We start from the raw sequence: 27,250 nt of genomic DNA, 5'->3' as shown, positions 1-27,250 counted from the left end.
CTCCCCCTCCCCCCCCCACCTCCTCCTTTTTTCAGGCTCAGGGCTCTGCCCCGGTTCCCTTCATCCCGCCGCCGCGGGGTAGAACCGGGGGGAGCGGGGGTGACGCTGCCGAGTCTCGAAAACTGGGGATAAAGCGTTCTGCCTTCCGAGCCCCCAGCTGTAAAGTAACCGAATTGAAAGGGGCTTCATGGGGAAAAGTGATTAGTATGTTCTGGCCCAGCTTCAAGATGTAGGGCAGTATCTGCTTACACACATGTGCACTGGGGTGTGCCAGCTCTTAAAGTTGCTCACTGATATAGAGGTATGTCTTAATAGAGCTGTTCTGTTAAAACTGCTGAGCCCAAATTCCTGCCATCTTCTTTTCTTTTTTTTTTTTTTTCCTGTGTGTGAAATAGACATGTTAAGCTTCCAAACTGAACAGTTGAAAGGAAACATAAATCCAAATTAACCTTGTGATAGATTAGACGAAAGTCACATGCTGGTAGTGTCTGTGTACTTCTGAGGTCCTGTAACAAATGTAAATTCTATTGCTGAAGCTGTACATGAAGAAGCATACAGTTCTGTGTAGCAGAGTAAAGGTGTGTGTGCTTGTAAATCAGATGTGTTATAAATCAAACTTTTCAGTAGCACTGTGTCTTTTCAGGCTTCAATAGCAGGTGCGTTAGTTGGGACTTAGTTTCTTCAAAGTATTCCCTTCATCTTGTTCTACCTGCATCTCTATCAGCCGTTTATGTATTGAGGAACTTTTTGTAATGCTTTCCACGAGAACCTGGAATTGGAAAGAGACTGCTGTGACAAGGCTACTATGTGATCTATCACTAGAAGCAGTCATGTAAAATAGACTAGTATTACAATTTAGTTAGATAAGGGGCAGTCAGCTTAAGTAACTGTGCTGAAGTATGTAAGATATGGGAGCTAACTGGAATGCCGGGATGGAACTGAAAAGTTTGTATACTGAGGCTCTGTCAGTTGCAAAGATTAGTAACAAACCCAGATAACAGTGCTTTCTGTAGAACTACACTGCTTCATTGAAAAACAGCAGTGAAGCTTGCAAAGATTTAGGTAATAACATCTGTTTGGTTGGTAACTGATATGAAAACAAATTTCTGGTTTGGATTTGGTTTGTTCTTAAACCTCCCTGGGAAGTACTAAAAAAGTTGATGCATTAATAATGTCATATGATGCATTGCTTCAGTGTGTAGTCTTAAGACCAAAGTGTGAAATAAGTGAACATGAAGTGTTGAGCTTTAATAAAAGTGCTGTGACACTTGTTGGTATAGAACTGTTTCAATTCCACATACAAATCACGTGAAAGAATTACTCGTTGGGATGCTGTAGCACCTTGCTGATTCCTGAGGAACTCCTAAGTTTCTTTCATATTCAGGTATGATACTGCGTACCTTCTATCTTAGGCTGTTTTTTAAGATACAGCAAAACTTACTCATTACATGACAGCTTTTGACAGATGCACCTGATACTGTAGTCTCAATTGCTTTTGTAAATTCAACAATTCTTATATTCACCTTTTATTTCAGAACATTGGATTTCTAAAATGCTTCCTTTTCAGACAGTGTTCAAAACGGTTATTTGTAGTATGCTTCATAACCACGTTTCTGTAGAGGGTGTGGTTCCAGTTTCTCTACTAGCTCCATTTAACTGTGGAGATTGGATTTTTTCCTCCAGATACCTACCCTTCTATATTTTAAAGGACCAACATCTTTCATTGTTGAATGATTCTAAATGTAAAGCTGTGGGGAGTGAAAGAGATCATCATCTCTCTTTAAAGACTGTAGACGTCACTGTGTGTATACCAGACATCAACTTTAACATAAAAACTTTAGGAGGGTAAATTCTGTATTAACACCTAAAAAAAAAAAAAAAAACCAAACAAAAAAAAACAATGGAGAGGAGGGAAGAGTGTTTTAACATCCTTGAAACAAATTATCAAGTGGTTTTTCTTGCAGTCAAGTTCAGTTTCTGCTGTTTAGTGAATTGGAAACCTTTCTTAAAACCTTAGTCTGGGTGATCTATGTAAATCTGGGGAATGCTTTGAAATACCATAAAACTGCAAATGTTCAGTCTAGTTCTTCTGTTAATAAGGTCATCTTACAAGCAGAAAATATCACTTGTGATCCACTGACAAATAGTTGCTGACATTTTCATCTGCACTCTCCCTATATATGCGTGCTTGTTTTGTCAGTCTGCTGTTACATGACCTGAAGATCTATTCTGATTCTGAGATACACTAGAAAATACACCTAAAAGCAGAACATTTGCAGAGTAGTTCTTTATATATATAATGTTCATCTCTTTGGTAGTTTTATGCTGAAAAGACAAATGAAAAGTATGTTTGAGCAGGTGGTGTTCTTTCTACGCACAAGTCAGTTTGTGTAGACATTTGCTCCCTTTTCCTGTCTAATAGTATAAGTGAATTAGTATAATGTTTGCATAACTAATAAAAAAAATCTTGACAGTGGAACTGAGAAGGAAAAAAAAAAAAGGAAGTGAAAAGTTTTACTTCAGCTGAATTCCTGCAAAGTGTAGGTGAATAAACCTAGTGCCTTGTGAATAAGCTTTTGAGAAACTTCAGGTGAAAAATGAATACTGCCAATTTTTGGGGAAGAACAGCAACAACAACAATCCTGGGTTACTCAGTGGTTGAGCTTCAGTAGATGATTAAGTGCTGACGGTACCTTTCAATATCCAATATACAACTTTTCAGTTTCTTTAATTTGTTTAAAGACAGCTCATGTATCATCATTTCAACACCAGGACTACTTTTGAAGGCTATCTCAGTGTGAAGGGGAAAAAAAGTCTTTAAATGCATGAAGCTGGTAAGATGCACTAAAGGTAAACAATTTTAAATTAAAAGGTATACCCTTAAGTTCACCCTGAAATAACTTCTTGAAGACAGCCCTTTCACAGTAATTTCAAGACACTTTCTAAGCAAGTAAGGGGGAGCATAACAACTTGCTGTTGCAAGCTGTTCTGTGTTTGGTCCCAATGATTTTAATGCTAGTTTTTGGAGTTTCCAGGGCCTTAGTTTGCTTGGATTTGTGAATAACTGGAAGCATGCAGACTTGAAAGGTACTTTTCAATTCAAAAGAAAAAAAAATGTCAGAAGGCCGTAGTGGTAAAGCCACTGGAAAATACATAGACCTCATATATTGGTCTTGGCTATTGAACTGTTGGGCAGTGTCTTCCTAATAACAAATTGAGGCTGCTTTGAGCGGTGTCATTATTTATCTAAAATTTGAAGTTTAATAGGGGACTTAAATGCTTAGAAGATAGCAAAATTATCCAGAACCGTTACGGAAATATTCTTTTGGGCTTACCACTGACTCCTCCTAGAGAAAGGACTTTGTTTTCTGATCCCTTGGAAGCCATTATTTTGTGCATGAAAACAAAGAACTAAGCTGAACAAGAAGCGTGCTTTCATTGCAACTTAAAGAAAAATGAGTATTACTTTCAGAATTTCTGCAGTTTGCATCATACCTTCTCCCCTCCTAATAACCAGAATAGGCAGGTGCATAAACTGATGTAATTGCCAGACTTCTAACTGAAAGGAGAGGAGCTCTGCTTGTGCTAATGGGGACTAACAGCCCAGTGTGGATCTGCTTCCTGTTGCTGTTTTAGGAGGGTGCATCTGTGCCATCATGGGGGTGAGCAGAGGTGCCATGTGCACTACTGCCCAAATGAGACAGACCTGTAGAATTTCTCAGACACACAACAGACTGACATGAAAGTGGAAACCAAGGATTGGGCTCTGATAAGAATTCTAACCTGTTCTAGCAGTTAAAATGAATTCTTACCAAGCTGTTCTCTATGTCACTTGGTAATGCACATCTTGTATTGTTTTGAATATCTTTACAGCTTTCTGATTTCCTGTGTTATTTTCTTGGTGTTTTTTGTAAGTGGCCATATGTATTGAGTTTGGATGTAGGTATGTAAGTAACAGCTAACAAATAAAGCTTGTATAGCCTAACTGGTTCATATGTTGTATCAAATATATGTTCCATAAGAAACCATTAACTTCTGCATTTAGTTGGCCTCTGTATGCAGTACATAATACTGTGACCAGTGTAATGATGGAGCTCTCATTTCATACAGGTGTCCCTGCTCTATAGGAAATGAGGATTTCTGGTGTCTGCATGCTTACCTTCATAACTATTTACAGTTCATTTTTTATTTCTTTGTTCTGAAATCCATTCACTGGTTATTTTCTCCTTGCTGCCTATATTGGAAGTTGTTTGCTTGACTGTTTTAACAGTTTGTATGTGCTTTAACAGTGGCATGAGGTTTTTGAGCTGTTAAGCAGACTAAGCCAGGACCAAATGATGAAATAAAGCTCCAATTATTAGAACAACAGGAAGAACTCAAGTATCTGCATTACAGCTTAAGTTGAACTTTGCAATGAGTGTCAAACCTGTCAAGTCTAAATTTTCAGTTTGGCTAAGTTTTCTAGGTTTGGGGCTACTTTCGTGCTATGAAATAATGCTTGAGAAGTTTCTGGGTCCTAAAGTGTGGTTTATACTGGTGGGTGCCAGCTAGCAGTCTTGCAAGGAGCTCCAAGTAGAGCATTTCAGGGATCACCTTACAAGGGTTTTTGTACAGTCACATGATTTCTATGGTTTGGAGGCTTGCTAGGATGGATACAAGCTGTTCTGTACAACTTGGCCTTGTCAGTGATTGTGTCCTGGATGTTAATTGTACTGGCATGAAACGCATGTAGAGTCCAAACCAGTGGCTTCATTGGCAGCAGTGATCAGTTTGCTGTCTGTTCCAATCCTGAACTCATCTGAGGTCAACAAATTTCAGGTTTCCCATCTGATCAGTCAGGGTGCTCATGGTTCTTCAGAGTGCTTAACCTGCGCTGAGCAGGATCCTTCCACAGTTCAGCTGCATAAATCTTTTGGAAAAAGTTCTGGGATAATGTTGATACCTGGTCATTAACTATCCTGCTATTAGCTTTCTAATACCTCAACAGCTGACAGACCTTCAAATTCACAAAAACTTCACTGTGTGTAGGTCACAGAATGACCGTGCTACCTGCTGAGTGCCTCTGGGGTAGTTGTTGTGGCCTTTGTTGTGGTTGTTATTTGTAGCCTTTGATGCAATAAAGACTGAAAGGGCAAAAGGCTTGTTACATTTAGTGATATGGGAGTCAGTTACAAAGTTTCTCTGTACTTCTATTCACAAAACCCCCTTCAGTTAATTGAACTGAGCTCCCAAGTGTAATCATTCTGCGTGTCAGTGTTGATAAAGGGGGAATTCATCTTTAATCCCAGCCAACCTGCTATTCTGGTGAACAGTATTGCAAATGAGACTGTTCACTGTTAGAGTTCTGTTACCTTTAGGATTGCTCAGTAAACTGTTGGAGTGGTAGCTGCCAAGAAGTGGAAGAGTCTGGTCCAATGTGGGATGGCTATTCCCAGTTGATTGCAGCCATACTGGCTATTCTTGCGTATCTCTCCTGGGTGGCTCTATACTGGAAGTAAGATTTCAACTTTTATCAGAGCTGCTATGTTCTACTGAAAAGTTCTGGCTTTGATTACTTGGAGTATTTCTGTGGGGAGGTGTCATCTGCCTAGGTGACTAGTGTCAATGCATCATTGGCCACTACGGAATGACAAGGGTGCCCCTATGTCCTGCCCGTTAACCCAATGTGCAAGACTCATTTAGAAGTGTCCCAGATGCTAATAGATGCTTGTTCTTAAGCACTTGGGCTGATGTCTGTGTCAGAAATATTTGTGATGAACTCTGTGTCAGTGTAAAAGCTCAAGTTGAATTTCTTAGAAGATAGTTGAATGTAATACTGTTAATAATAGCTTTGAATTTCTGTTCCGAGTTCTTGCTGATGCATTTAAGCAATGATAAGAAAAATCTCAGATTTCTCATTTGAGACAAAAAAGACTTTTGCCTCCTTTCTAATGAGCTCATACTGCATGAGTTCACAGAGGTTCATGTATCATTGTTGTCCTCTTGATGAGATGTAGTTGTCTGCTTGCAAATTCCATATGCTTACTATCTTTGTTTTAATTTTGTGTGTAAAGCAAACTTATTACAGTTTAAAATCACAGATTACAAATGTAATCTACTGCAGTTGAAAAGGCGATACAGCCACAAAAGTTATGGGACTTATGAGTGACTGTCTAGTTTTATAACTAAAACTGGAATTAAGCTTGAGTTTTTCTGAGGGTAGGCCATCAGTCATTTCCTCTTTTGAGACATGAAGAGTTGTTTGCTGAGGAAGTGGTCTAAGTTTGCTCATTCTGCTTGAATGTGGAGATGAAAAAAGATACTCTGATAGTTGAAGGGAGTGGGTGGCACTAAATGGCAAAGTTCTTGAGCATGGAATGTTGAAGAAAGGGTGAGTATAAGCATGAGGGCACAAGCAAGCTAGAGCAAGCTGTGGTTCCTCTGCACAGTAGCATGTTTTGCAGTGAATAATACAGATTGTCATAAATCAGATTGAGTTATTACTGTCAAGCATATTAAAGGAAAAAAAATACCAGTAAAAAATGAAGTTCCTGAGGATGTGTTATTTCTGACTAGTGTGCTACAAGTGATTTGGAAGGCTCAGATCCCTAAAGCTTTTGTTTTCGTCTTTCTATAATAGCACAAATCCACTGGTTTAGAAATGTTTAGATTCTGATTTTATGTAGCATTAAAACAATTTACTAACTAGTAAATGATAGCAATTGAAACTTCAGTTTTATCTACAGAAAGTGAAATGGGCTTGTCTATTATAGTAGTAGGAAAAGAATTATTTCAAAGTTCACGGATAGCAGAAGTGTGCCTAAAATACTAAAATGATTTGAAATAATTTGATTAGAAAATACCTTTTCTTTAATGGATACCTAGTTCTAGTATCTCTGCTTGTTAGAACGCATGGGTTTTGGAACTGTTACATCGCTATGACATTTTAGCCTGTAGCATTGCTGTTCTGTTGCATCAAATTATAAAGTATTCTCAGGAATAGATACAGTTCAAGTGTGTAAAAGAAAATACAAAATGCAGTTATGTACAGGGTTTATTATTATTATAAATAATGTTAAAAGCAATTTTGGTGAAAGGTAATTAGTAGGAAAAATCTAGCACGCATTATATGAATCCTTTTCCTGTATTTGCGAAAACCTGGGGTATGTGTTTGAGGAAGGGGAGTTGTCAGGTTACCTGTAGCATTATTTAATCAGGTGGACCTGGGTGAGCTTCACTGCTGTGTAAATTCCAGCTTTGTGGTGGTGTGATATTTGAACAGAATTCTTATCATTACCTTTAAGAATAGAAGGGACAATTCTGACTGTGCCACATCTAGACTTACATTCAGTAGAGACCTCATACTGTGCGGTGTCTCATGGATCTCAGCATTCTGTAAAGAGAACTATAGTAATTGTTTTAAGAGTAGATGTTTGGGGTCTCTCTCGCTAATACAAAGTTACTGTGAGAATAAATCTGGCCCCTGTATTTCATGGGATTGCAGGAGGTATCAGAGTACTTTGAATCTGTAAATACAAGAACAGGTTAGATCTTGTGTGTTTCAGGTAATTAGAGGGAACATTGGTGAAAATGAAAAATTCCTGGTATCCTGGAAAAGCATAAGATGACTATAGATGTGAATCTTCAAAATAAATGATAATTTACAGTATGAATGATTGAGCCCTTTGCTTTCTCTGCCTGTCAGAATTTGCTGAAGATTGCTTACAACCTAACAATAGTAGTCTTTCAAAATTAAAAATGTTCTATCCCAGAAAAAAGGAGCCTATTTCATTTTCTTCTTGTAACTTGCAGATTTTTTAGAACTAAAGTTTCTAAAAGTTTTTCCATGATTTATTTTTTCCCTACCAGATTATGTGTGCTTTTGGAGCAAATACAGTTACTATTAGGAATAGGTCTATTTGTCAGTCTGTCAGTTCGCAGGCAGACATTGCTATTTGTGTTAGATAAACTGGAAAATCTGGGGGAATATAAATAGAAATGGCCAACTGAACTATGAATTCTGTAACATTTTCGTTTTTTGTCAATCATTCAGGCTTGATCGTCTCTTTATTTTACTGGACACCGGTACAACACCAGTAACAAGAAAAGCAGCTGCACAGCAACTCGGGGAAGTAGTGAAACTGCATCCTCATGAACTGAACAATCTCTTATCTAAAGTAAGCATCTTGGGTTTTTTCTGTCTTTCTGTCTTTGTTTTTTGTTTGTTTTTGCTTGTTTGTTTTTTTGATACTGCTATCAGGATTAAAATAACTACAGGACAAAAATAACTAAAAAAACTAAAATGAGTTTTCTAGGATGTGGTTTCTGTGGATAGAGGCAGCTGAAAGGATTTATGTGGAGCTCCATGAAAAAAAGAAAATTAGGAGGCTGCGTCTTTAAAGGCATGCTGTTTTGGTAGCCTCTGAGAAGGTTGCATAAGTCAGGTTTCACTTTGCATACAATATTGGTATTCAGCATTTGCTGAAAGTTCAGATTTTCTTCTATAGAAAATCTTAATCTCTACTGCCTTTTAAATGTTTTGCGGCTGCTTTCAAAGACTGTTGCTTGTGTGGTACAGGAGTGATATTATAGGAAGCTGCATGTCTTTAAAAAGGCTGGAAAATGGAAACAGGTTTCCATTAGTTTGAGACTGCAGTCTAGCCAAGTCCAGTAAAAACACCAAAAATAGTTTTGTTTCTGGCAGCTGGAGATGGCTGAGTGGCCTCAGTTCTGCTTTTATTGAACAGGTGCTCTCACCACAATTTATGATACCAACAGAACGGTCAGGGAATCGTGAGTATCAAACCACCATCAGTGAAAGAAATAATTCTTCCAGTTTTGAGGCATGAAGGGAAATCAGTTTAGAGGAGCATACGTTGTAGCTAGTTATCCATCTTGGCCTTCTTCAGTAAAATTTTGAAGTCTATTGTTCTTCTTGGAACAATTTTAGAAAGAAAAAAGTTTCAAGCCTTGTTTGGTACCTGGAAGTACATTGTATAAAGTGAAGTCTACATTGTATAAAACAAGGCTAACTGTGGCTCATCCAACTAAACACAACTTGCAAGTTCTTGAGGACTGGCTATGGCAAGGGTTCTGCTAAGCAGTGTGAATGATACAGCAGTTACTTACGGTTTGTTTCGTGGGGTTTTTTTTGCCCTTTGTTTTAATTGTTTTGAATCTTGTCTTGATCTACAGCAGTAGAAGTGTTATACCAGAGCGTAATAACTGATAGATGCTCTAAAAGTATGTTTTTTTTTAACAAAATGTAATTTATTTGTTAATTTCTCTTTAAAGGTGTTAGTGTATTTAAGAAGTACAAATTGGGATACCCGTATTGCAGCTGGCCAGGCTGTTGAAGCAATAGTGAAAAATGTACCTGAGTGGAATCCAACTCCAAGATCAAAGCAAGGTGCTTCTTAAATGAATTATGTAGAGTGATGCAAACTGACTGTGATATAAAAAGTCTTAAGGCAGCTGTGCCGTTCTGTTTAAGATGAACCTGCTTTTTTATTTTGTATTCATGGACTGTAGTAACCTTTTTAGCTCGAGATGTTCATATTCAGTTACAACGCTGTGCATGACCTTTGCTTCTTCTAAGATTCACATGCTTTGTTCTGTACCCTCAAAATGCTTTACTCCGTATAATTAAGAGGAATAATAACTGGTGAAACAGGAAAACTTTTAACCAGTTAATTTTTTCATATTTTGCAGTTTCTGGAAGCAACTTTCTGAGAGAGGTGACATGGCATCTTGTTGCTATCTGTGCTTACTTTGTATCTGGAGTTGTTGTATTAGGGATGTTGCTTTTTTTTTTTTTAATAACAAAACTCCTATCTGCTTTGAGCTGCTCTCACATTAGTTGCATTCAGTGCCTTCTTGTTCCATTACTATAGAATCTGCTAAGCAGTTTCTGCGCTTGCTTTATTCACTGCATTTGTTATTGTTATGAACATATGCTATATTTGCACCCCTTCAACAGTTTTCATCTCTTCACCTTGAAAAGTTGCCCTGTCTTCAGTTTCTCCTCAGAAGACAGTTGCTTTATCTTTTAGACAGCTTTATTTGTAATTTTCAGTGCTTTTTCTTACTTGTCTTCTCCTTGAGATGCACACACCTGTCCATAGTATTGGTATTTATATGTAGTGGCAAAATGATGCGCTTTGTCATGTTTTCAGTGTCCTTCCTGATGAAGCCCAGTACCCAGTTGGCAATTCTGTCGCTGCCTAATAAGCTGATAATTACAGAAATCTAGCAAGTGCCTCCAAAATCTTCATTCAGCGTTAAGTGTTGTGTAGTCACAGCTTAAGTTCTTCGTGTTGCACTTTATCTGCCATCTTGTTGTTCTTAAGAGTCCTTCTAGGATTTCATAGTACCATAGATCTCCTCTATCTGCATATTAGAGCTCTTTAAGGATATTGATAATCATGTTAATGAGAGGTTTTTTTCAGGAGCTATGCTGACTCTTTCCTGGTATATCTGTATACTTAGTAGCTTTATTTATAGACTCTGCCATATATATATATATGAAAAAGAAAAGTGAAAGCCTGTAAGCTATATATATAATGAAACGTTATCTCCTCCAGGTCTGAAGGAATGTAGATATTACTCATTTTGTATGGTGCTCAACGTGCAACTAAATTTATTCTACTGTAAATGATCAAACTTTCGTAAGTAAGCATGAGACAAATTACCAAAATAAAAGTTGCATTTCTTGAAGGCAGTAGTGGTATTTGTAGTGATTTAATTCAGGATGTGAGCACACCAAACTGTGTAGGAATGGACACTAAGCTATGCATGACTAGAAACCACGAAACATGAGTACTGAAGTTTTGAGGCAAGGGAATACTTTGGAAATGAATTCATAACCAGGAAATGATAAGACACCTTGTGAGGATCAACCATCTTATCGTTGTTGAACTGGACAAGTATCTGCAGCTTGTTTGCTCTCCTGCTCTCTTATCAGGGATGCCTGGTTATGTGAGGCAGAGTTGGCATGATACTTAGGTTTAAACTATGTGTGAGCCACGTGCATCTCAAACTGAAGGTGGCCTTATGTGTATGTGGAAAATTCTGTGTCTGTCAGTGTCCAAGATTTTAAAAAGCTAAACTTAGCAAGGGAGAAACACTAAAATTTGTTTTTATGAAATGGAGTCTTTGTTTTGTGAATGAAGATGCTGTATACCTGATAGTTCTTCTGAGAAGTGAAATTATTTCTTCCTCTCTGTTATCTTACTTCTGCCAAAATTTTGAGTACAGTCTTCATCACGTTTTCCTTAATGTTATTTTCAATGTTTGTTTAGAACCAGGATCGGAAAGTCCAATGGAAGATTCACCTTCAACAGACCGGTTGCGTTTTGACAGATTTGATATATGTCGCTTGTTAAAACATGGTGCATCTCTCCTTGGATCTGCTGGTGCGGAATTTGAAGTCCAGGATGATAAATCAGGTATATCTCTATACTTTACTTGCAAGCTAGAAAACGTTGGTCTGAAAAGGCTTGTTGTAGCTGTGTTTTAAGTCTAGTCATCCATGGTTTCTCAGAATGCTAGGGAAATACAAGGAAGAAAATCTAGTCTAATATAACTGGTTTGTACTGTCTTTCTTGAATTAGAGTGTTTTTATAGAGGGTGTGTGTGTATTGTTTCCTTTCACTAGAATCAGTGTATATGTAGGGGGGGAGAGGAGAGCGGATTCCTAGCATTTCTGTAGAATTATTATTTATTTATTTTTAGCTTCAGGAGATATGATCACTTGTTCCTTGCTAAGGCAGTGCTCTCAGTATAGCTTATAGGATGTGACTAACTGAAAAGCATTAAGGTTTGAAATATAGAAGAGACTTCACAAAACACTGTTGAGGTCAGAAGGTCAAATATTTAAAATACTGAGTGCGTTCTATGCTACTTCAGAACTGTTAAATACCATAGTATGATCCAGGTGGTGTTATGATTTAACATTGTTGTGGCATTTAAATGCTTATACAGACATCAGTGTTCTTATGATCTCCTAGTGGAAAAGAGGGATAATAATATTTCTCTGCAGTGAGTATGGAACAAGAAGTGAAATTATCTAGTATCAGTTAACTTATGGCTTCTATTAGAGATCTTCTTTCTGCTTTTCCATCAGTGTATGGGTAGGAAATGTGGAATGTGTGTAGTAACTTTGTGGTACCTTTTGTTTCAAGTGAATTGTCTGACAACTTTCTGCAGCTTTTCAGCTGAGAATTAGTTTACATCTGTAAAGTGACATAAAATTATTTTGAAGATATGTATGATATGTTGCCCAGTAAGGTTGTGAATGCCCCTCCCTGGAAGCAGTCAAAGCAGGCTGGATGGGGCTTTGAGCAACCTGGTCTAGAGGGACGTGTCCCTGCCTATAGCAGCAGGCTGGAATGAGATGATCTTAAAGGTCCTTTCCAACCCAAACCATTCTATGATATACATACATATATATTTTTTACTGTACTTTTCTATTTCCAGTCCGGATTCAGTTTTTGCACCACCTGAAATGGTGCCATAGATAGGAAGGCATGCTGGCTGTGGAGCTGTCAGTTACTTATCCCCTGTGCATGCTCAATCTGTGCAGTGTACCTACTTGTTAAGTAATCAAACTGATCGAATAGTACACTTTGGTTTTTCATAGATATGTTATTTATCCTGCTGCCTTATAATCACATGACGTTGTAAATAATATTGAAAACGAAGAATTAAAAAATTGATATAAAAAATCTTAAAAAATGACTTAAAATAACTTTTTAAATTGCTTTAGTTGATGTTTTTTTAACTGAGGAAAATTCATAAAGATTGCTTTCTGTTCTGTGTTTTGTAGCAGCTTTCCTTTTCAAGTAGGTAGTCAGCATGAATGGATAGAAAGCAAACTTATTTGGCAAGTTTATTCTACACAGACTCTAAAGTCTTTTAGATGTTAAGTAATTCAAATATTTAGGATTCACAGTGAAACAGTGAAGGTAGTTTCAATTAAGTTTCTAACTGTGCATTGCTTGACACATGAAGCTGAAGGATTAGATTTTTAACAGATTCCAGCACCTGGGAACATCGTGCTTATGCTTCAGGGTCCATTGCTTTCAGGAAAAAAAAGAAAAACTTTTGGAGAAACAAACAAAATAAAGCAGAAAAGAAAAATCAGCCCTGAACAACGGCATTCCACAGAGATGCACATACTGATTAACGCATTGCAGGCTCTCAAATCAGTTGCTGGATTTAAATTTAATTTTAGCATTAATTTCTTTCAAAGAACAATTTCCTAAAAAAAAAAAAAAACTTTTTTTCCTCAAAAGCTGTTTGTTTTGTTTTTGTTAACTTCTGTGGACCAAATGTAATTTGATTAATTGTATGGGAGCTATTTTCTGTTTAAAAATCACTTAAAGTAGTTCTGTAGCTTTAACATCAGAAGGTTCTTTCTAGGAATCAATATGATTGGGTTTAAAATGTTTTATTTATATATTATCTAAATACAGTTTAGATTAGTTCTATGACTTCTGTTTTTCTGCTATTTCACTGAGCAAGACTTCTCTAATAGATCTGGTTGGAAATCTGACACATCTGCCTTTCTGAAAAACTTTTTAAAGGTGAAATTGATCCTAAAGAGCGGATAGCACGACAGAGGAAGCTGTTACAGAAGAAGCTTGGCTTAGATATGGGTGCTGCAATTGGAATGAATACTGAAGATCTGTTCAATGATGAAGATCTGGACTATTCTCCTTCTTCAGTTTCACTAGTAAACAAACAACCTGTAGGTAAAACCTCGGGCTGTTTCACTGCAAAGAATAATATAGTGGGTTTGCTTTATTTCAGCTTCCACAGTTATAACATTTTTATATTTTAAACATTATCAACTTCTAACACGATATGCTTTGGCTTCTTGAACTCTTAAACCCCATACTTCCACATTAGGATTATTTGATGTCAAATTGCTGCTCTGAGTTTCAGCTAAAGGAGTGTTGGGGAAGTTGAGAACAATGTGGGTTTGGGGATTTTTCAGGACCTTTGTTGTAAGAAGAGCTGACAATGAATGGCTTCTCTTTCAGACTCTTCAGGCTGCTGAGTTAATTGACTCAGAATTTAGAGCTGGTATGAGCAGCAGACAAAAGAATAAAGCCAAAAGAATGGCTAAGCTGTTTGCAAAGCAAAGATCTAGAGATGCAGTGGAAGCTAACGAGAAGAGGTATAACAGTGAATTATTTTGCTCTTTTTTTCTGTTACGCTTGAATTGTAATTTGATTGACCTGTTGAAAAACTTCCTACAGTCTTTGCCTCTTAAACTTTTACATGCTAATTTTATTGATGGAAGCAAGGTGCTGCTGTGCTTATTCCTGGTAGACTGTTAAAAACCTGGCTTTCCGGGTATCTTGAAATAAGGGATGCTGCAGTTCACAATGTCTGGTTTGTCCTTGTTGTTAAATGCACACTGAGAAAATGGGGGAATTAATACAGTAAAAATATTAGATACGACTTTCCCATGTATGCTGGTACATGGAGTTTAGTGACATGTTATTGTACCTACTGTATTTATAAAGAGCAGTAAGCAGAATTATTTTTTCTTCGTTTATTTAAGAATACTGTATTTCTTGGGTAAAGCTGAGAGATTTTCATTTGGCCTCCTGGCTCAATTCTGTTATCTGCAACTTTGTACATATTTTGCATGTTTCAGAAGGCGTTACACTTTTTTGTTCATATTCTTTCCACGCTTGACTGTGTCTGAAGTTATAGTTAGTTGTAGAAGTAATTGCTCTTCATAAACCGTACTTTCAGTCTATAAACTTATACTTGTTCCTTCTCAGCAATGATAGCACTGATGGGGAACCAGAAGAAAAGAGAAGGAAAGTTGCAAGTGTTGTCATCAACCAACCTGCCACAGACTCAAAAGCATTGGTAGAAAATGCTTCAGAAGAGGTATGATACACTGTTCTGCTGTTAGTGAAAATGATCAGTTGTTTAGCAGAGTAACATAAAATAAAAATTCTTTATGCTCACAAACTATAAAGTCATTTTAGGATTATGAGTGAGAGGGAAGAATAACGTTGAAAGCTTTCCCTTAGTATGTAGTGAAGCAAATAGGCTTCAAGCTGTATGCAGCATTGAGAGGAAAACACACATAATCCATCTGTATTAATTTGCGGCCCAGGTGAACCTGAATAGGTGGATTACAGGTGTTGGACCTGGGTATTAAACTATCAAATGCTAAATGCTTAGATAAAAGATTACACTGAGCTATACAGAATTTGATCTAAATGTTCACGTACACTTTATTTAATCTTTGCTTTACTTTAATTAGGCATGATTTAGAATTAGATTCTATATTTAGTAGCAAATATGTTTGCTTCAATTGAATGAAAAACTGAAAAATTTTAAGAAATGCTATATAGGAATACAAATACTGCATAGAAGTTTGTTTTGTAGTGACTTTATCTTGATTAAATTCAAAATAAATTTTTCTTAACGTAGCTTAGTAATTGAATTCTTATTTGTGAAACAATGATTGGAAAACACATTTATGAAAGTTTAATGACAACTGTAAATTGAAGTGCTGCTGGTTGCTAGCCTTTCAATTGCTTTGTCTTTATGATGGTGTAGATTTCCTAATGTTAGTATCATAATTTTTTTTCCACTGCCACGTCAGCCTCCTTATAAGAAATTCTAGAATAACAGATATGCTTCTTATTTTCAGTAATGCAGAATGTGTATTTGTGTATTGAAAAGTTCGTGCTTATTGCTTGATTAATTGATCCAATTGCATTATCTAATTTCAAACTGGAATTTGGCTCTTTTGCTTTTCAAAGACAATGCATAAATTTAAAGAATCACTAACTTAACTATTTATTATGAATTTAGGCAAATGAATGGCCTCTGGAAAGTTTTTGTGAAGAGGTGTGCAATGATCTCTTTAACCCTTCCTGGGAGGTAAGACACACGCAGTATCTATGGTATAGCTATATAAGCTTGATAAGAGGTAGGCTTAAATAGAAATCCTATGCTTAGGACTTGAGCATTTTGCTTGGTAGCAAAACTTACATGAATCATAAATGTAGATTATGTAGTTGAGACCAGCCTGGTCTTACAGAATTTCTTACGTGTTTTTTAAGACTTACTTAAAGGAGAAATGAAATGAGAATTTTGGAAGTACTGAAATTTGAGCAAAACAACATTAAGTAATTAAAGCAGGGTTATCAAGACTTTGAGGAATACTGTGCAAGCACCGACAACAGTAGCATATCCATCTAACTCTCATCTAGAAGAGAGGGAAAATCACTTTAACAGTGGATAGGCTACAAATCATTGTCCTCTTTTTTTATAATAAGAATTACATTAAGTTCCAACTACAAAAACCATGTATTCAAGACTGCTTATTTCCAAAATTCAGTTGTTATGCTCATGCATTTACTCAATCCCTCTACTGTTTTCCACAAACTTTCATATCAATTCCAAGCAAAAATATGAAGTAACTGACAAAGGGTTTTCTTTCCTGAGCAGAAGCTGGGAATAACTACTATGAACTAACCTCAATTTTGTAAAGAGAAAATTACCTTTCTGAAAGTTCAAAGGTTATCACCAACTGCAACGTACTTAAGTGTTATCTGTATCAGTTTCACCAAAAGCAGGTTGGCTCTGCCCATGCTGACCTTAATTTTGGAAAAGCAGAGATAGATCATCCACAGCCAGCATGAGTATTTTGGGCCCTGAGAAAAAAGGTTAATTACATCCATGTGGCACATCACTGTATCTAAACTAATAAGCCTCATTTTATTTCAGGGCAGACTGTTTGCAGCTGAAACAGAAGTCCACTTGTTTTCTGAAATGCAGACACTCTCATAGCCTTCTTAGTACATTTGATATGGGGTGTGCAGACCTGAAGCAAGGAAGTAGATCATTACAGATTCATTTTTATGATATGCTCTCAATGAAAGAACAGGTTAAGCTATCTCAAAATACATGTTTTTAAATCGCCCTCTGGCATATTCTTGCCATGTTTGTAGGCAGTCTGGATGACTTGTTCAGACTACTTGTCTAGCATATATGCAGCTGAAGTCAGATGTGCTGAATCCTACTACTTGTATTTCCTTGATACATTTCTTTCTTGCTGCCGTTCTTTATTTTCAGAAGCTGAGAAGTCTCAACAAAGTGTTCTTTTGGCTTGTAAAAACTAGTATAAACAAGTATATACACAACTGATTGGTGTATAATGAACACTTAAGATTTTAAGACTATGCTTTCTGGCTATTTTTTACTGGCTTACAGATTTCACCAGCAGCCCGAGCTGTACATATTTCTGTTTATATTTCATGTAAAATTCTCAGGTAACTTGGAGAATCTACCAGCCTTTAGTTCTTACTGTCGTGAGATGTACTATCAACAAGCATGTATATTATGTTCTCTTTATAAAAATAACAACGTAGATTCTGCTCTAACCTATGTAAAGGTCTCTCAATGAAAACCAGGCTCAAAGTTTTGCTTTTATAACTTTTTGTGCAGCTACTATGCTAGCTTTTCTTGATTATCCAGTTGTAGCTAGCTAGGGATCAAAAGTATGAGAAACAGGTATTGCCATAGCATACCTTTCTGCTGGTATTCTGTAATCTCCAAAACTCTTTCTACATGCATTCAATTCTTTATATTTGGTGAGCACATATATGTTGCCATAATTTGCTTTGCCATATTTGTTCACTTTTCTCTTAATATTTGGCCAAGCAAGGTAGGTTTATAAACTAAGCTGAATAGTAATTCTCAGAAACTGGTTTTGTTGATCCCAAAATGTCCACTGAGGTTCTAAACTCAGTTTATAAGAAATATGAAGTCTATTAAGAGCTCTGCTTTCCTTTAGCTTATAAACTTGCTCAAAGATAAACCACTTTTGCTAGCTCCTTGTGTTGCTCAGTTCCCCCAAAGCCAAAAACTGCAGTGATCTAGAAGCTAACTAAAGTGTTTTATATAGTTCCTGAGATTCAGATGAGGTGACTGTATTTGTAATTGTTGCTCTTTCTAACTTAAAAACTAGTGTTTTTAGTGAAGTAAAACTAAATGGCAAGTGCCTTGTTGGGTACATTTGTGCAAATATGATAACAGAATTTTTTCTGATAGAAAACAGAAACAATTCTTACTTGCTTCTGTCCATAAACTGACAAATATTTAATAAATACTACTCTGTTCTAAAACAATTAATCTAATTTTATCTAATAACATACCTTTCCTAGTCTGCAAGTCAGTGAAGTACCGCTAACTCTACAACATTGCATATATCTCTATTAGAGGAAAAAAAAAAGTTTGAATTACGTAGTGTAATCAGTTGCACTATGGAGCTTTTTTTTGTGGTTTTTTTTTTTTTCTTCTGTTCCTAAATCTTCTAAAACTGACATTTTATTTTACTTTTCTAGGTTCGACATGGTGCAGGTACTGGACTGAGAGAGATACTCAAAGCTCATGGTAAAAGTGGTGGTAAAATGGGAGACAGCTCATTAGAAGAGGTGGGTTTCCAGTCATGTAAATTTAATATGTAACTTTCTTGAATTGGATTTATTAAACTGACTTCTTAAAATAATTAAGCTATGCAGAAGATTGATCATCTTGAGGGAATACAAACCATGAAATTTTTCAACTCAAACAATCTGGATCAAATCACCACCTCAACTGATTAAATGTTATACACAAAAGTATTTACATACTTCCCATGTATTTAAAAGGAAAATTAAAAAAAAATAATTTCTTAGAGTGATTTGCTTATTATTAACAGTGAATCTCATTCACATTGATAGGGCAGTAAAAGCAGCAGAGAGCTTGTGGTTTAGAGAGTGCTGAAGAATGACAAGATATATATATCACATGTAGATCAGTCTACTTCAGTATTTTTTATGTACAGGGAAAGCAGAAGCTGCTATCTTTCCTTGCTTCCCTGTTGTTTTTGTTCCTTGGAGATTGCAGAGTAATAACACACGCTGCGATGAGAATCTCGTCAGTTTCTTATTTATGGAAAGAGCCTGTGCACTTCAAAGGCTGATGTGCATTCCACATGCAGTATGGACACAGTATGATCAAAGATGTGTTTATTAAGGTGGTAATTTTTAAGAGAAATGGTAATCTAGTAGATGAACAGTGGAGGTGCAAAAGGTGCGAGTAGTAGTGAGTAGTTCCTTTTCTGGGGTTTCTCCTTTGGGGTTCAGAGTTGCAAAGCTGTTGGGCCTCTAACAAGATGCTAGAGCCTCAAAACAAACTTGAGGTAATTACCTAAATCTGGAGGAGACTTGACTGAGAAGTGCACTGCATCATAGTTCATGTTTATTTCTAAATACTCTTCAAACACATTGTAATTTGCCTAGAACACAGCAACATTACTATAGATTGAGTGACCTTACCTTTGTGTGCTGCGTAGTAATAAAGTTGTCAGTCTACTTTACATGATGCTTTGCAGTCTTTTGATGAAAGTACTATGTGTACCATTGTAATGTTTGTGATAAGCCAGGTCAGAGCTAAATCAGTGTTGACTCTTCTGCCTTAATTGTGCAAGATGACTTCATTCAGTCAATTTAAACATACATTGTGATATCTTTTCAAATATAAATTTAGCGAACACAAGCATGTCTGAAATCCTTTATGAATAAATACGGACCAGATATTCATTTTTTCTTTTTACAGATGATTCAGCAGCATCAGGAGTGGCTGGAAGACTTGGTTATTAGACTTCTTTGTGTGTTTGCATTAGACAGATTTGGAGACTTTGTTTCAGATGAAGTAAGTTGTCTGAGTAAACAGGTAGATCAGCAGACTTCTGCAGGAGATGATAGTGCAGCAGATTCACTACACTTTGTACAGTGCTACTGCATGTGCTTGCTGTATCTGCTCACAGATGCTTACTACAAAGTAGCAGATAAACATATTTCAACTTGTATAACAATTTTGCTCATCAGATTCTACTCATTAATTTATAAGTCAAAGTTCATAATGAAATGCCTCTTTCATCACCTAGGTGGTAGCACCAGTACGTGAAACTTGTGCTCAGACTTTGGGAGTGGTACTGAAGCATATGAACGAGACTGGAGTTCATAAAACTGTGGATGTTCTCCTGAAGCTGCTTACACAGGAGCAATGGGAAGTGAGACATGGTGGGCTCCTAGGAATAAAGTATGCTTTGGCAGTGCGTCAGGTAATAACTCTCATGACAAACTATAGAGAGCTTTGGAGCAGAAAGCTCTGCTCAAAGATGAGGATGCGCTGGAACAAGAGATAGATATGAGAAACCAACCTTGCTTGCACTGCATCTCACGTGGGTTAAGATGTATGACTGCAACTTTATTATCCAGGCTGCAGAAATCAGCAGGTGTTTGGCAGTGTCATATGATTGTAACCTCGTTAACAGTTACTTGCACAAAACAAATTATAAATAGAGGCTGTGCCTTTTTAGCTTTGATATTTTCATGCGTGAGGTTTACATAGCTGTGTGCTACAAGAGGTTTAGTTTAGCTCATGTTCTTATTCTGTAAACGTTGGGTTCTTGTTTATTCAAAAACTGAGCTAAATTAATGTTCAAATTTATGACCTAGATTTTACATAATGAATGGTACCTTTTAATATTTAGATTACATTATTGGACTTGTAGGTTCTTGTTATATAACGAATACCTTTTAGTTATTTGGTGTGTGCTGTGTTTTCTAAGTTTAAAAATACTTTTGTTCTTTTTGGCAGGACATGATCGATACATTACTGCCTAAAGTGTTGCCTGCAATAGTTGAAGGTCTCCAAGATCTGGATGATGATGTCCGAGCTGTTGCTGCAGCATCTTTAGTACCAGTAGTGGAAAGCCTGGTCCACCTTCAGTCTCAGAAGGTAATTGAGCTGTTTTCCATCAATTCTGATCTAGAACTTCACTGAGCAAAGAAAATAACATGTAACAGTTAGCAGCTGAATATTTTCTTCTCTTTCTGTCTGACAACCTTTTCTCTTTATTTGTCCTAGGTACCTTTCATTCTTAATACATTATGGGACGCGCTCCTCGAGTTGGACGACTTGACGGCTTCCACAAACAGTATCATGATCCTTCTTTCTTCTCTTCTGACTTATCCTCAGGTCCGCAAATGCAGGTAACTTTTTAATCTGTATTACTTCATTATTCAATATAAATCTCAAGTTATTTTCAGATAGGAATAATGAAAATAGCGCTCAAATCACATGCCAAGGAGATACGTAATTTAAATCAGTATTTTAATTTTACTCTTGCTTTTCCTCAAAGGGAAGGTTAGGACAGTGCTCCTATAGTTTCATTTCATTAGTAGTGGGCCCAGAAATAATTAAAAGGTTGTAGACGTTGTTTATACGTGTCTTTTTGCTTCTCTGCTTTTAACTCCACTGGTTGTATTGGGTATTTTGTAAAACGTATTAACTGCACTTAAATGGTGATCCTTTCCACAATTTCTTAGCTGCTCCTTGTTGACAAATTCCAAACAAGCACACAAACTATTTACAGCAAAACAGCAATTATAACATTACTATTGGACATAAAGCTTGACTACTGAAACAGTTCAAAATAAGTGTGAACATGGAAACTTGAATCAATAGCACAAGTCTTTCTGTGACTGATAAAGGTAGATAAAGTGGTGGGTGAACTTGATTTCTGTTCCAAAATGAAAAAGAGGAGAAAAAATTGCCATATATAGTTACTGGAACATTCACTGGAGAAAGCAGAGGGGAGATGTTAAATATTTCTCATTACGTATGACAGTGAATAACGTTTGCCCCTTCTTCAAAGACAAGTTTTTTCCTTCCTTACTAACTCCTAATATTAAAGGCCTTTTTTTTATTTTCAAAATATAAGTTTGTTATTGCTAAAAGCAGTAATTGTTAGCTTTTTAGAACAAGAAAACAAATCCTTCTTTAAGTTTGAAGACGGTGTTGAGCTTCTGTCTATTCAGGATTTTCAAAGTAAAGGAATTGCATGGTAGCCTGTTCTTTCATCATACACATGGTAAACTCACAGCTGCTAAACTTAACACACCTTGCCTTTCACATTCTGAATGATTGTCATGTCCAAAGCTGGTTTCAGCACAAATACAAAATTAAGAATGCAGTTCTGCCACCAGCAAGCCCATCTGTAATTCATCATGCAGTATCAGTTGATGTCCAAGTTCATGCATAATAAATAAAATAACCTTGGATCTTAACTCATAAATACCTAATAATAAATTCCAAAGTAACAAAGGAGAAAGAATAATTTAGGAAACAACACAGTAAAAATACATGCTTAAATCAACTAGCGCTTCATACTATAAGGAAAAAAACCAACAGTATTGTCATGAAAAATAATGATGCTAACTCAAATTACTTATAAAACGTTTAAGTTGTAGTAATATGATCCTTCACTTGAAATCACCTAATACATGCAATAATCTCTTTCTTCTAATTAACTGTGTTTTCATTTTTTCCTCTTCTTGCTGCCTCTCCATCACCCCTTCATGTACAAGTGTTCAGCAGTCACTCACAGTGTTGGTCCCACGTGTGTGGCCATTCTTGCATCATACTATATCCTCTGTACGAAAAGCAGCACTGGAAACATTATTCACACTGCTCTCTACCCAAGACCAGGTAAGAATTGAAGTTACTAGCATTTCGTTATGATGAATATTGGAATCTTTTCAATCATGATAATTATCGTTTCAGAGCTCTTCAACGTGGCTGACTCCAATTCTGCAAGACATGTTGAGACATATATTTCAGTTCTGTATCTTAGAAAGCAACCAAGAAATTCTGGATCTTATTCATAAGGTATTTGTGAGTTAGATGTATACTGTTTGTGTATTCACCTCTTCATATCCTCTGTGCTTTAGCACCAATAAAGAATAATCTGTTTGTGTCACATTTTGTAGTCTGGCTATGTGATGCATTAATACAGAGTGAAAGGAAATAGGATAGTTTCTACATATCTGATTTTATGTAAAAACACATATAAATCGGTCATGATTTACCCTGTTTCTTTCCCCAGGTATGGCTGGAACTGCTAAACAAAGCATCTGTTCAGTATGTGGTTGCAGCTGCTTGTCCATGGATGGGAGCTTGGCTCTGCTTAATGATGCAGCCATCTCATTTACCAATTGATTTAAACATGTTGCTAGAAGTAAAAACCAGATCAAAAGTAAGTGAAATATGACCTCGGTAAGTGTTGTGGGGAAAGTAGGAAAGTAATTAGCTGGTACAGTAATGGCCATGTTCTGAAAGTGTTAGAGGGGAGTAGAGTTGCGTTTCACAATGGTAAATATTACTTATCTTGTAGACCTTAATTCTGTAGAGAAAAATAGTTCTTCTGAAGTTATCCACTGGAATTCAGAGTATTATCATGTAGTATGCTCAATGTGCATCTTGTATTTCACAAGTATTTATGAGGTTCTATGTATCTGTAGTGATTTCCTCAAAATCTGGCTGTAGGATTGCGTCAAGTCTAAAAGCAGTGATTTATTTCTGAAGATTCTGAAAAAGATTTAATTTCTCCTTTGTGTTCCCTTAAAATGAAGTTTTTTCAGCTACATGTTGAGAGTTAATATTAATATTCAGGTAAAGGAACCATATCTTTCATTTAATTGCGCCATAGAGTATTACTGGAGAGGTGGCTTAGAATGGGTAACTGCTTTCAGGAGTCTGCTATCCAAGAAACATTTTAAGTTAGTCCACTTTTTTCAGGGAATGATGGGTACTGGAAATGTTATGGAATGTAAATTCATCTTTTCTATTACGAACACATTTATTTTAAAACCTCTCTCAACTTCATTCCATAGGAAAAGGCAGCTGCTAAACTGCGTCAAGGTCAAACCCAGAACAAGGAAGTAATTCAGGAATATATTGCTGGGGCAGACAGCATTGCAGAAGATCCAGCAACCAGGGATTACGTTGTCATGCGAGCTCGGATGATGGCAGCAAAGTAAGTTTACTGGAAAACTGAAAAAATATTTACAAGCAGCTTATCTTTTTTGTTAAAGTGTTTCTGTTAAAATTAATTTTGTAAATTGCTTTGTCATCTTCAGTTTGAATGATTAATTGACAAGTGATCATAACATTGAAGCAAATGTTCTTTCTCCTTTTGTCAGGTTGCTGGGAGCACTTTGTTGCTGTATTTGTGACCCCGGTGTAAATACTGTTACTCAAGAAATAAAGCCAGCTGAATCATTAGCTCAGCTACTGCTCTTCCACTTGAATTCTAAATCTGCCTTGCAGAGGATTAGTGTTGCATTAGTAATCTGTGAGTGGGCAGCCTTGCAAAAGGTAGGATGTTTCTGCAGCAAAAATAAATTTGACTTACTAACTTAATCCATAGCTCATCATCTGCTACTTCAGCTTGAAATAAAATTTCAGTAGATAAGCTAAAATACCAAAATCTTGATAGCTAGACAATGGGGGAGTAAATTATGCTACTTAAGTAGTTAAATGCCAACTGTCAGAACTGTGAATCAGTAAATACATCCACATTTCTTCTACAAATTGATCTATTTGAGATGCATGTTATCTGTGTCAACTTTGCTTCTAGCATAAACGTCTTCTCTGTGTTCCACTGTCATTCCAGTTCTTAGTGACAGACTGAACATTTTGTTCATAATCTTTAATATTTTGAGTTTAAAATATTAATGGGCTCTCTGGTACCTTAATTTCTGTATTTGGATTCTGTTGTTCATTACTCAAAACTGAACAGAAGAAATCTTGATGACTCAAAAATACGAAATATCTGTTTTGTCTTTTCTTTTACAGGAATGTAGAACTGTGGCGATTTGTGTGCAACCTTGTTTACTTGGGGTGCTTTCTGAACACCTCTATTATGATGAAATTGCTGTTCCTTTTACACGAATGCAGAATGAATGTAAACAGCTTATTTCATTGTTAGCTGATGCACACATTGACATTGGAAACAGAATAAACTGCAGCGTATTTACAATAGATCAAGCCAATGATCTGGTAAGTAGAGACATGCCTGCTCTTCATCCAAATCTGTTCTTGTCTTGCAGTACATATTGAGCACAGTTATTACACAGACAGCAACTCGTAGAAATCGTGTGGTAGCTTTATACTTCGTTTGACATAAGATGTGTAACACATATACATACACACACACCACCTCCCTCCATGATGTTTATCAACTGTTTAAAAAATGAACTAGAATCCAATGTAAGCGCTTAGTGGAGAAAAAATTTTCAATGTTCTGATTCCTGGTGATAGATGCACTACTGAAATCTACACAGAAGAAAAAAGAATGCAAGTGCAAATGCTTAAAACCACTGTCAAAAGACTTGCAAATAAACGTGTAAGTTCATGCGAAGAGCTTTTTAAAAAAATATTCTGTGTAAAAGATGGAATCTTTTCTATGAGAGACCCCTAAATTAAAGGCACCTTTAATGGGAGAGGTGTGTAGGTCTGCTGAAGAGAACAAAAGAAGTTTAGGATTTGTATCACTATGGCCACCATTAGACTACAGAAAGATGTTGGATGTTCAAAGTCTTAGATGGTAATATTTTGGTAGTAGCTTAACTTGGAAATCTCAACATATTCTTAAAGTTATAGAAGATTGCGTATATGGGTTGAAGGGATTTTGGCAGCCAGTCTAAACTGAATAGATTCCCAAGGAAAAGCTAGACAGAATCATAAGAGCTTTTGTTTAAGTAAAGGAGTTTTCATATACCTCAACTTTCTACTCTTCAGTCTAGCAATACAGCTGCTTGACTGCTGCATGCTTATGCCGAAGATACCCATTTTGGATTTAAAGATTTCATAAGATGCATACCACAACTATTTGCTTTCTTTTGTAGCTGTCTAAATATATGCATCGTGCTCTTTTTTTGTAGAATGGTTCTCCATGCATTAGATATAAAAATGCTGTGCTTCTACCTATATACTTTTTCTGTGTCCCTTGGTCATTCCCTGAATCAAGGTCATGTGTAGTACTTGACATATCTGTATCACTTCATAGTTGAAAGTCTTGAACATTTAGAAGTAAAAACAATTAAAAATAAGCGCAAAAAAAGAAACACAAAAAAACACCAAAACACTCTCTCAAAAGTTACCATTTTTCATTCTACATTTTTCACCTACTTCAGAGTCGTGTCCTATCTGTAGAATAAGGTCAGTGTTCCCATGATTTCTTGTACTTTGCAGTCTGTTTCCTGTGACAAATTTTAGCAACAGTAGTTGGCTGTCTGGGGGGGGGATATGGGAAATATGGCATGTGCTGCCACCTACTACGTTGTGTTGACTTTTTCCTTAAGTTTTACATCATCCTGCATTACCTCAAAAGAAAATCATAGAACTTGCTCATGCGCAGAGCCCTGCACGTCCTTTCTGGCCTATTGTATTTCTTATAGGTAGACTTAAAATATCTGGATATATTTGGTGAACATAGGATACCTTCTGGGAATTATCTAAATTCTTCTAGATTTGGGAGTAAACAGAACTGAAATGTTCTTAATATGCCCAATTTTCCACTTAACCTGGAGTTCAAGATTCCAGACCCTGTTTTATAGCACTTCCTGTAATTTGCTGGTAAAAATGGAGATTTTTTGTGGAATGTTGGAAGTGGCTCATGCTCTGCCATGAAAACCACATTGTTCAGTTTGTTCCCTTTTTATAGTAAATAAAATAATTTGTAACTTCATCTCTTCTTCATTAGGTTACTTCTGTTTTTAATGAAGTGACATCATCTTTTACTCTGAATCCTGAAATTCTACAACAGTTGGATAGTAAACGACAACAAGTCCAAATGACTGTTACAGAAACAAATCAAGAGTGGCAAGTGCTGCATCTGCGAGTTCATACTTTTGCTGCATGTGCAGTTGTGAATTTGCAGCAACTGCCAGAAAAATTAAATCCTGTTATAAAGCCTTTAATGGAAGCTATCAGAAAAGAGGAGAATACGCTAGTACAAAACTATGTGGCTTCATGCATAGCAAAATTACTTCAGCAGTGTACAACAAGGTCTCCTTGTCCCAACTCCAAGATAATAAAAAATCTCTGCAACTCCCTCTGTGTGGATCCACATCTCACCCCACTAGCAGCATGTCCTGCACAGCCTCAGAGTGGCAATGAAAATTCAAAAGGTATGCTATGTAGAACTGCTAGGATCTGTGCTTATCTCTGAACTGCTAAAATGAGTATTTGAGTGAATCTTGCTTTCAGTATATTAAAATGCCAGCAACAATCTTTTATTTATTAGTAATTACTTCATTCAGGTATCTTGCAGTTCCACACAGTGTATAGATTAATGTAATATACCTTAGCTCCAGTTTTTAGTTACTTACTGTTC

The 27,250-nt window shown here is 36.4% G+C and overlaps 1 protein-coding gene across 1 annotated transcript in view; it reads left to right on the top strand.

Annotated features, from left to right (window-relative positions):
- Positions 1–253: 253 nt before the first annotated feature.
- Positions 254–27,250, top strand: part of BTAF1 (B-TFIID TATA-box binding protein associated factor 1) — a 42,549-nt gene continuing 15,552 nt past the window's right edge. Inside the window, exons 1-20 of the mRNA XM_031554585.1 lie at positions 254–301; positions 7,944–8,156; positions 9,274–9,388; positions 11,280–11,426; positions 13,566–13,729; positions 14,025–14,161; positions 14,778–14,889; positions 15,829–15,897; positions 18,366–18,455; positions 19,621–19,716; positions 19,952–20,128; positions 20,668–20,808; positions 20,938–21,062; positions 22,440–22,560; positions 22,636–22,740; positions 22,958–23,107; positions 23,745–23,887; positions 24,054–24,228; positions 24,709–24,912; positions 26,618–27,044. Coding sequence (XP_031410445.1) covers positions 254–301; positions 7,944–8,156; positions 9,274–9,388; positions 11,280–11,426; positions 13,566–13,729; positions 14,025–14,161; positions 14,778–14,889; positions 15,829–15,897; positions 18,366–18,455; positions 19,621–19,716; positions 19,952–20,128; positions 20,668–20,808; positions 20,938–21,062; positions 22,440–22,560; positions 22,636–22,740; positions 22,958–23,107; positions 23,745–23,887; positions 24,054–24,228; positions 24,709–24,912; positions 26,618–27,044 — 2,959 coding nt within the window. The remainder of the gene's footprint in view (positions 302–7,943; positions 8,157–9,273; positions 9,389–11,279; positions 11,427–13,565; positions 13,730–14,024; positions 14,162–14,777; positions 14,890–15,828; positions 15,898–18,365; positions 18,456–19,620; positions 19,717–19,951; positions 20,129–20,667; positions 20,809–20,937; positions 21,063–22,439; positions 22,561–22,635; positions 22,741–22,957; positions 23,108–23,744; positions 23,888–24,053; positions 24,229–24,708; positions 24,913–26,617; positions 27,045–27,250) is intronic.

Source organism: Meleagris gallopavo, chromosome 8 (assembly GCF_000146605.3).
Source record: "Meleagris gallopavo isolate NT-WF06-2002-E0010 breed Aviagen turkey brand Nicholas breeding stock chromosome 8, Turkey_5.1, whole genome shotgun sequence".
Classification (NCBI taxonomy): Eukaryota; Metazoa; Chordata; class Aves; order Galliformes; family Phasianidae; genus Meleagris; species Meleagris gallopavo.
Note: the sequence above shows the minus strand (reverse complement) of the source record. Positions and strands in the feature narration are given on the sequence as shown.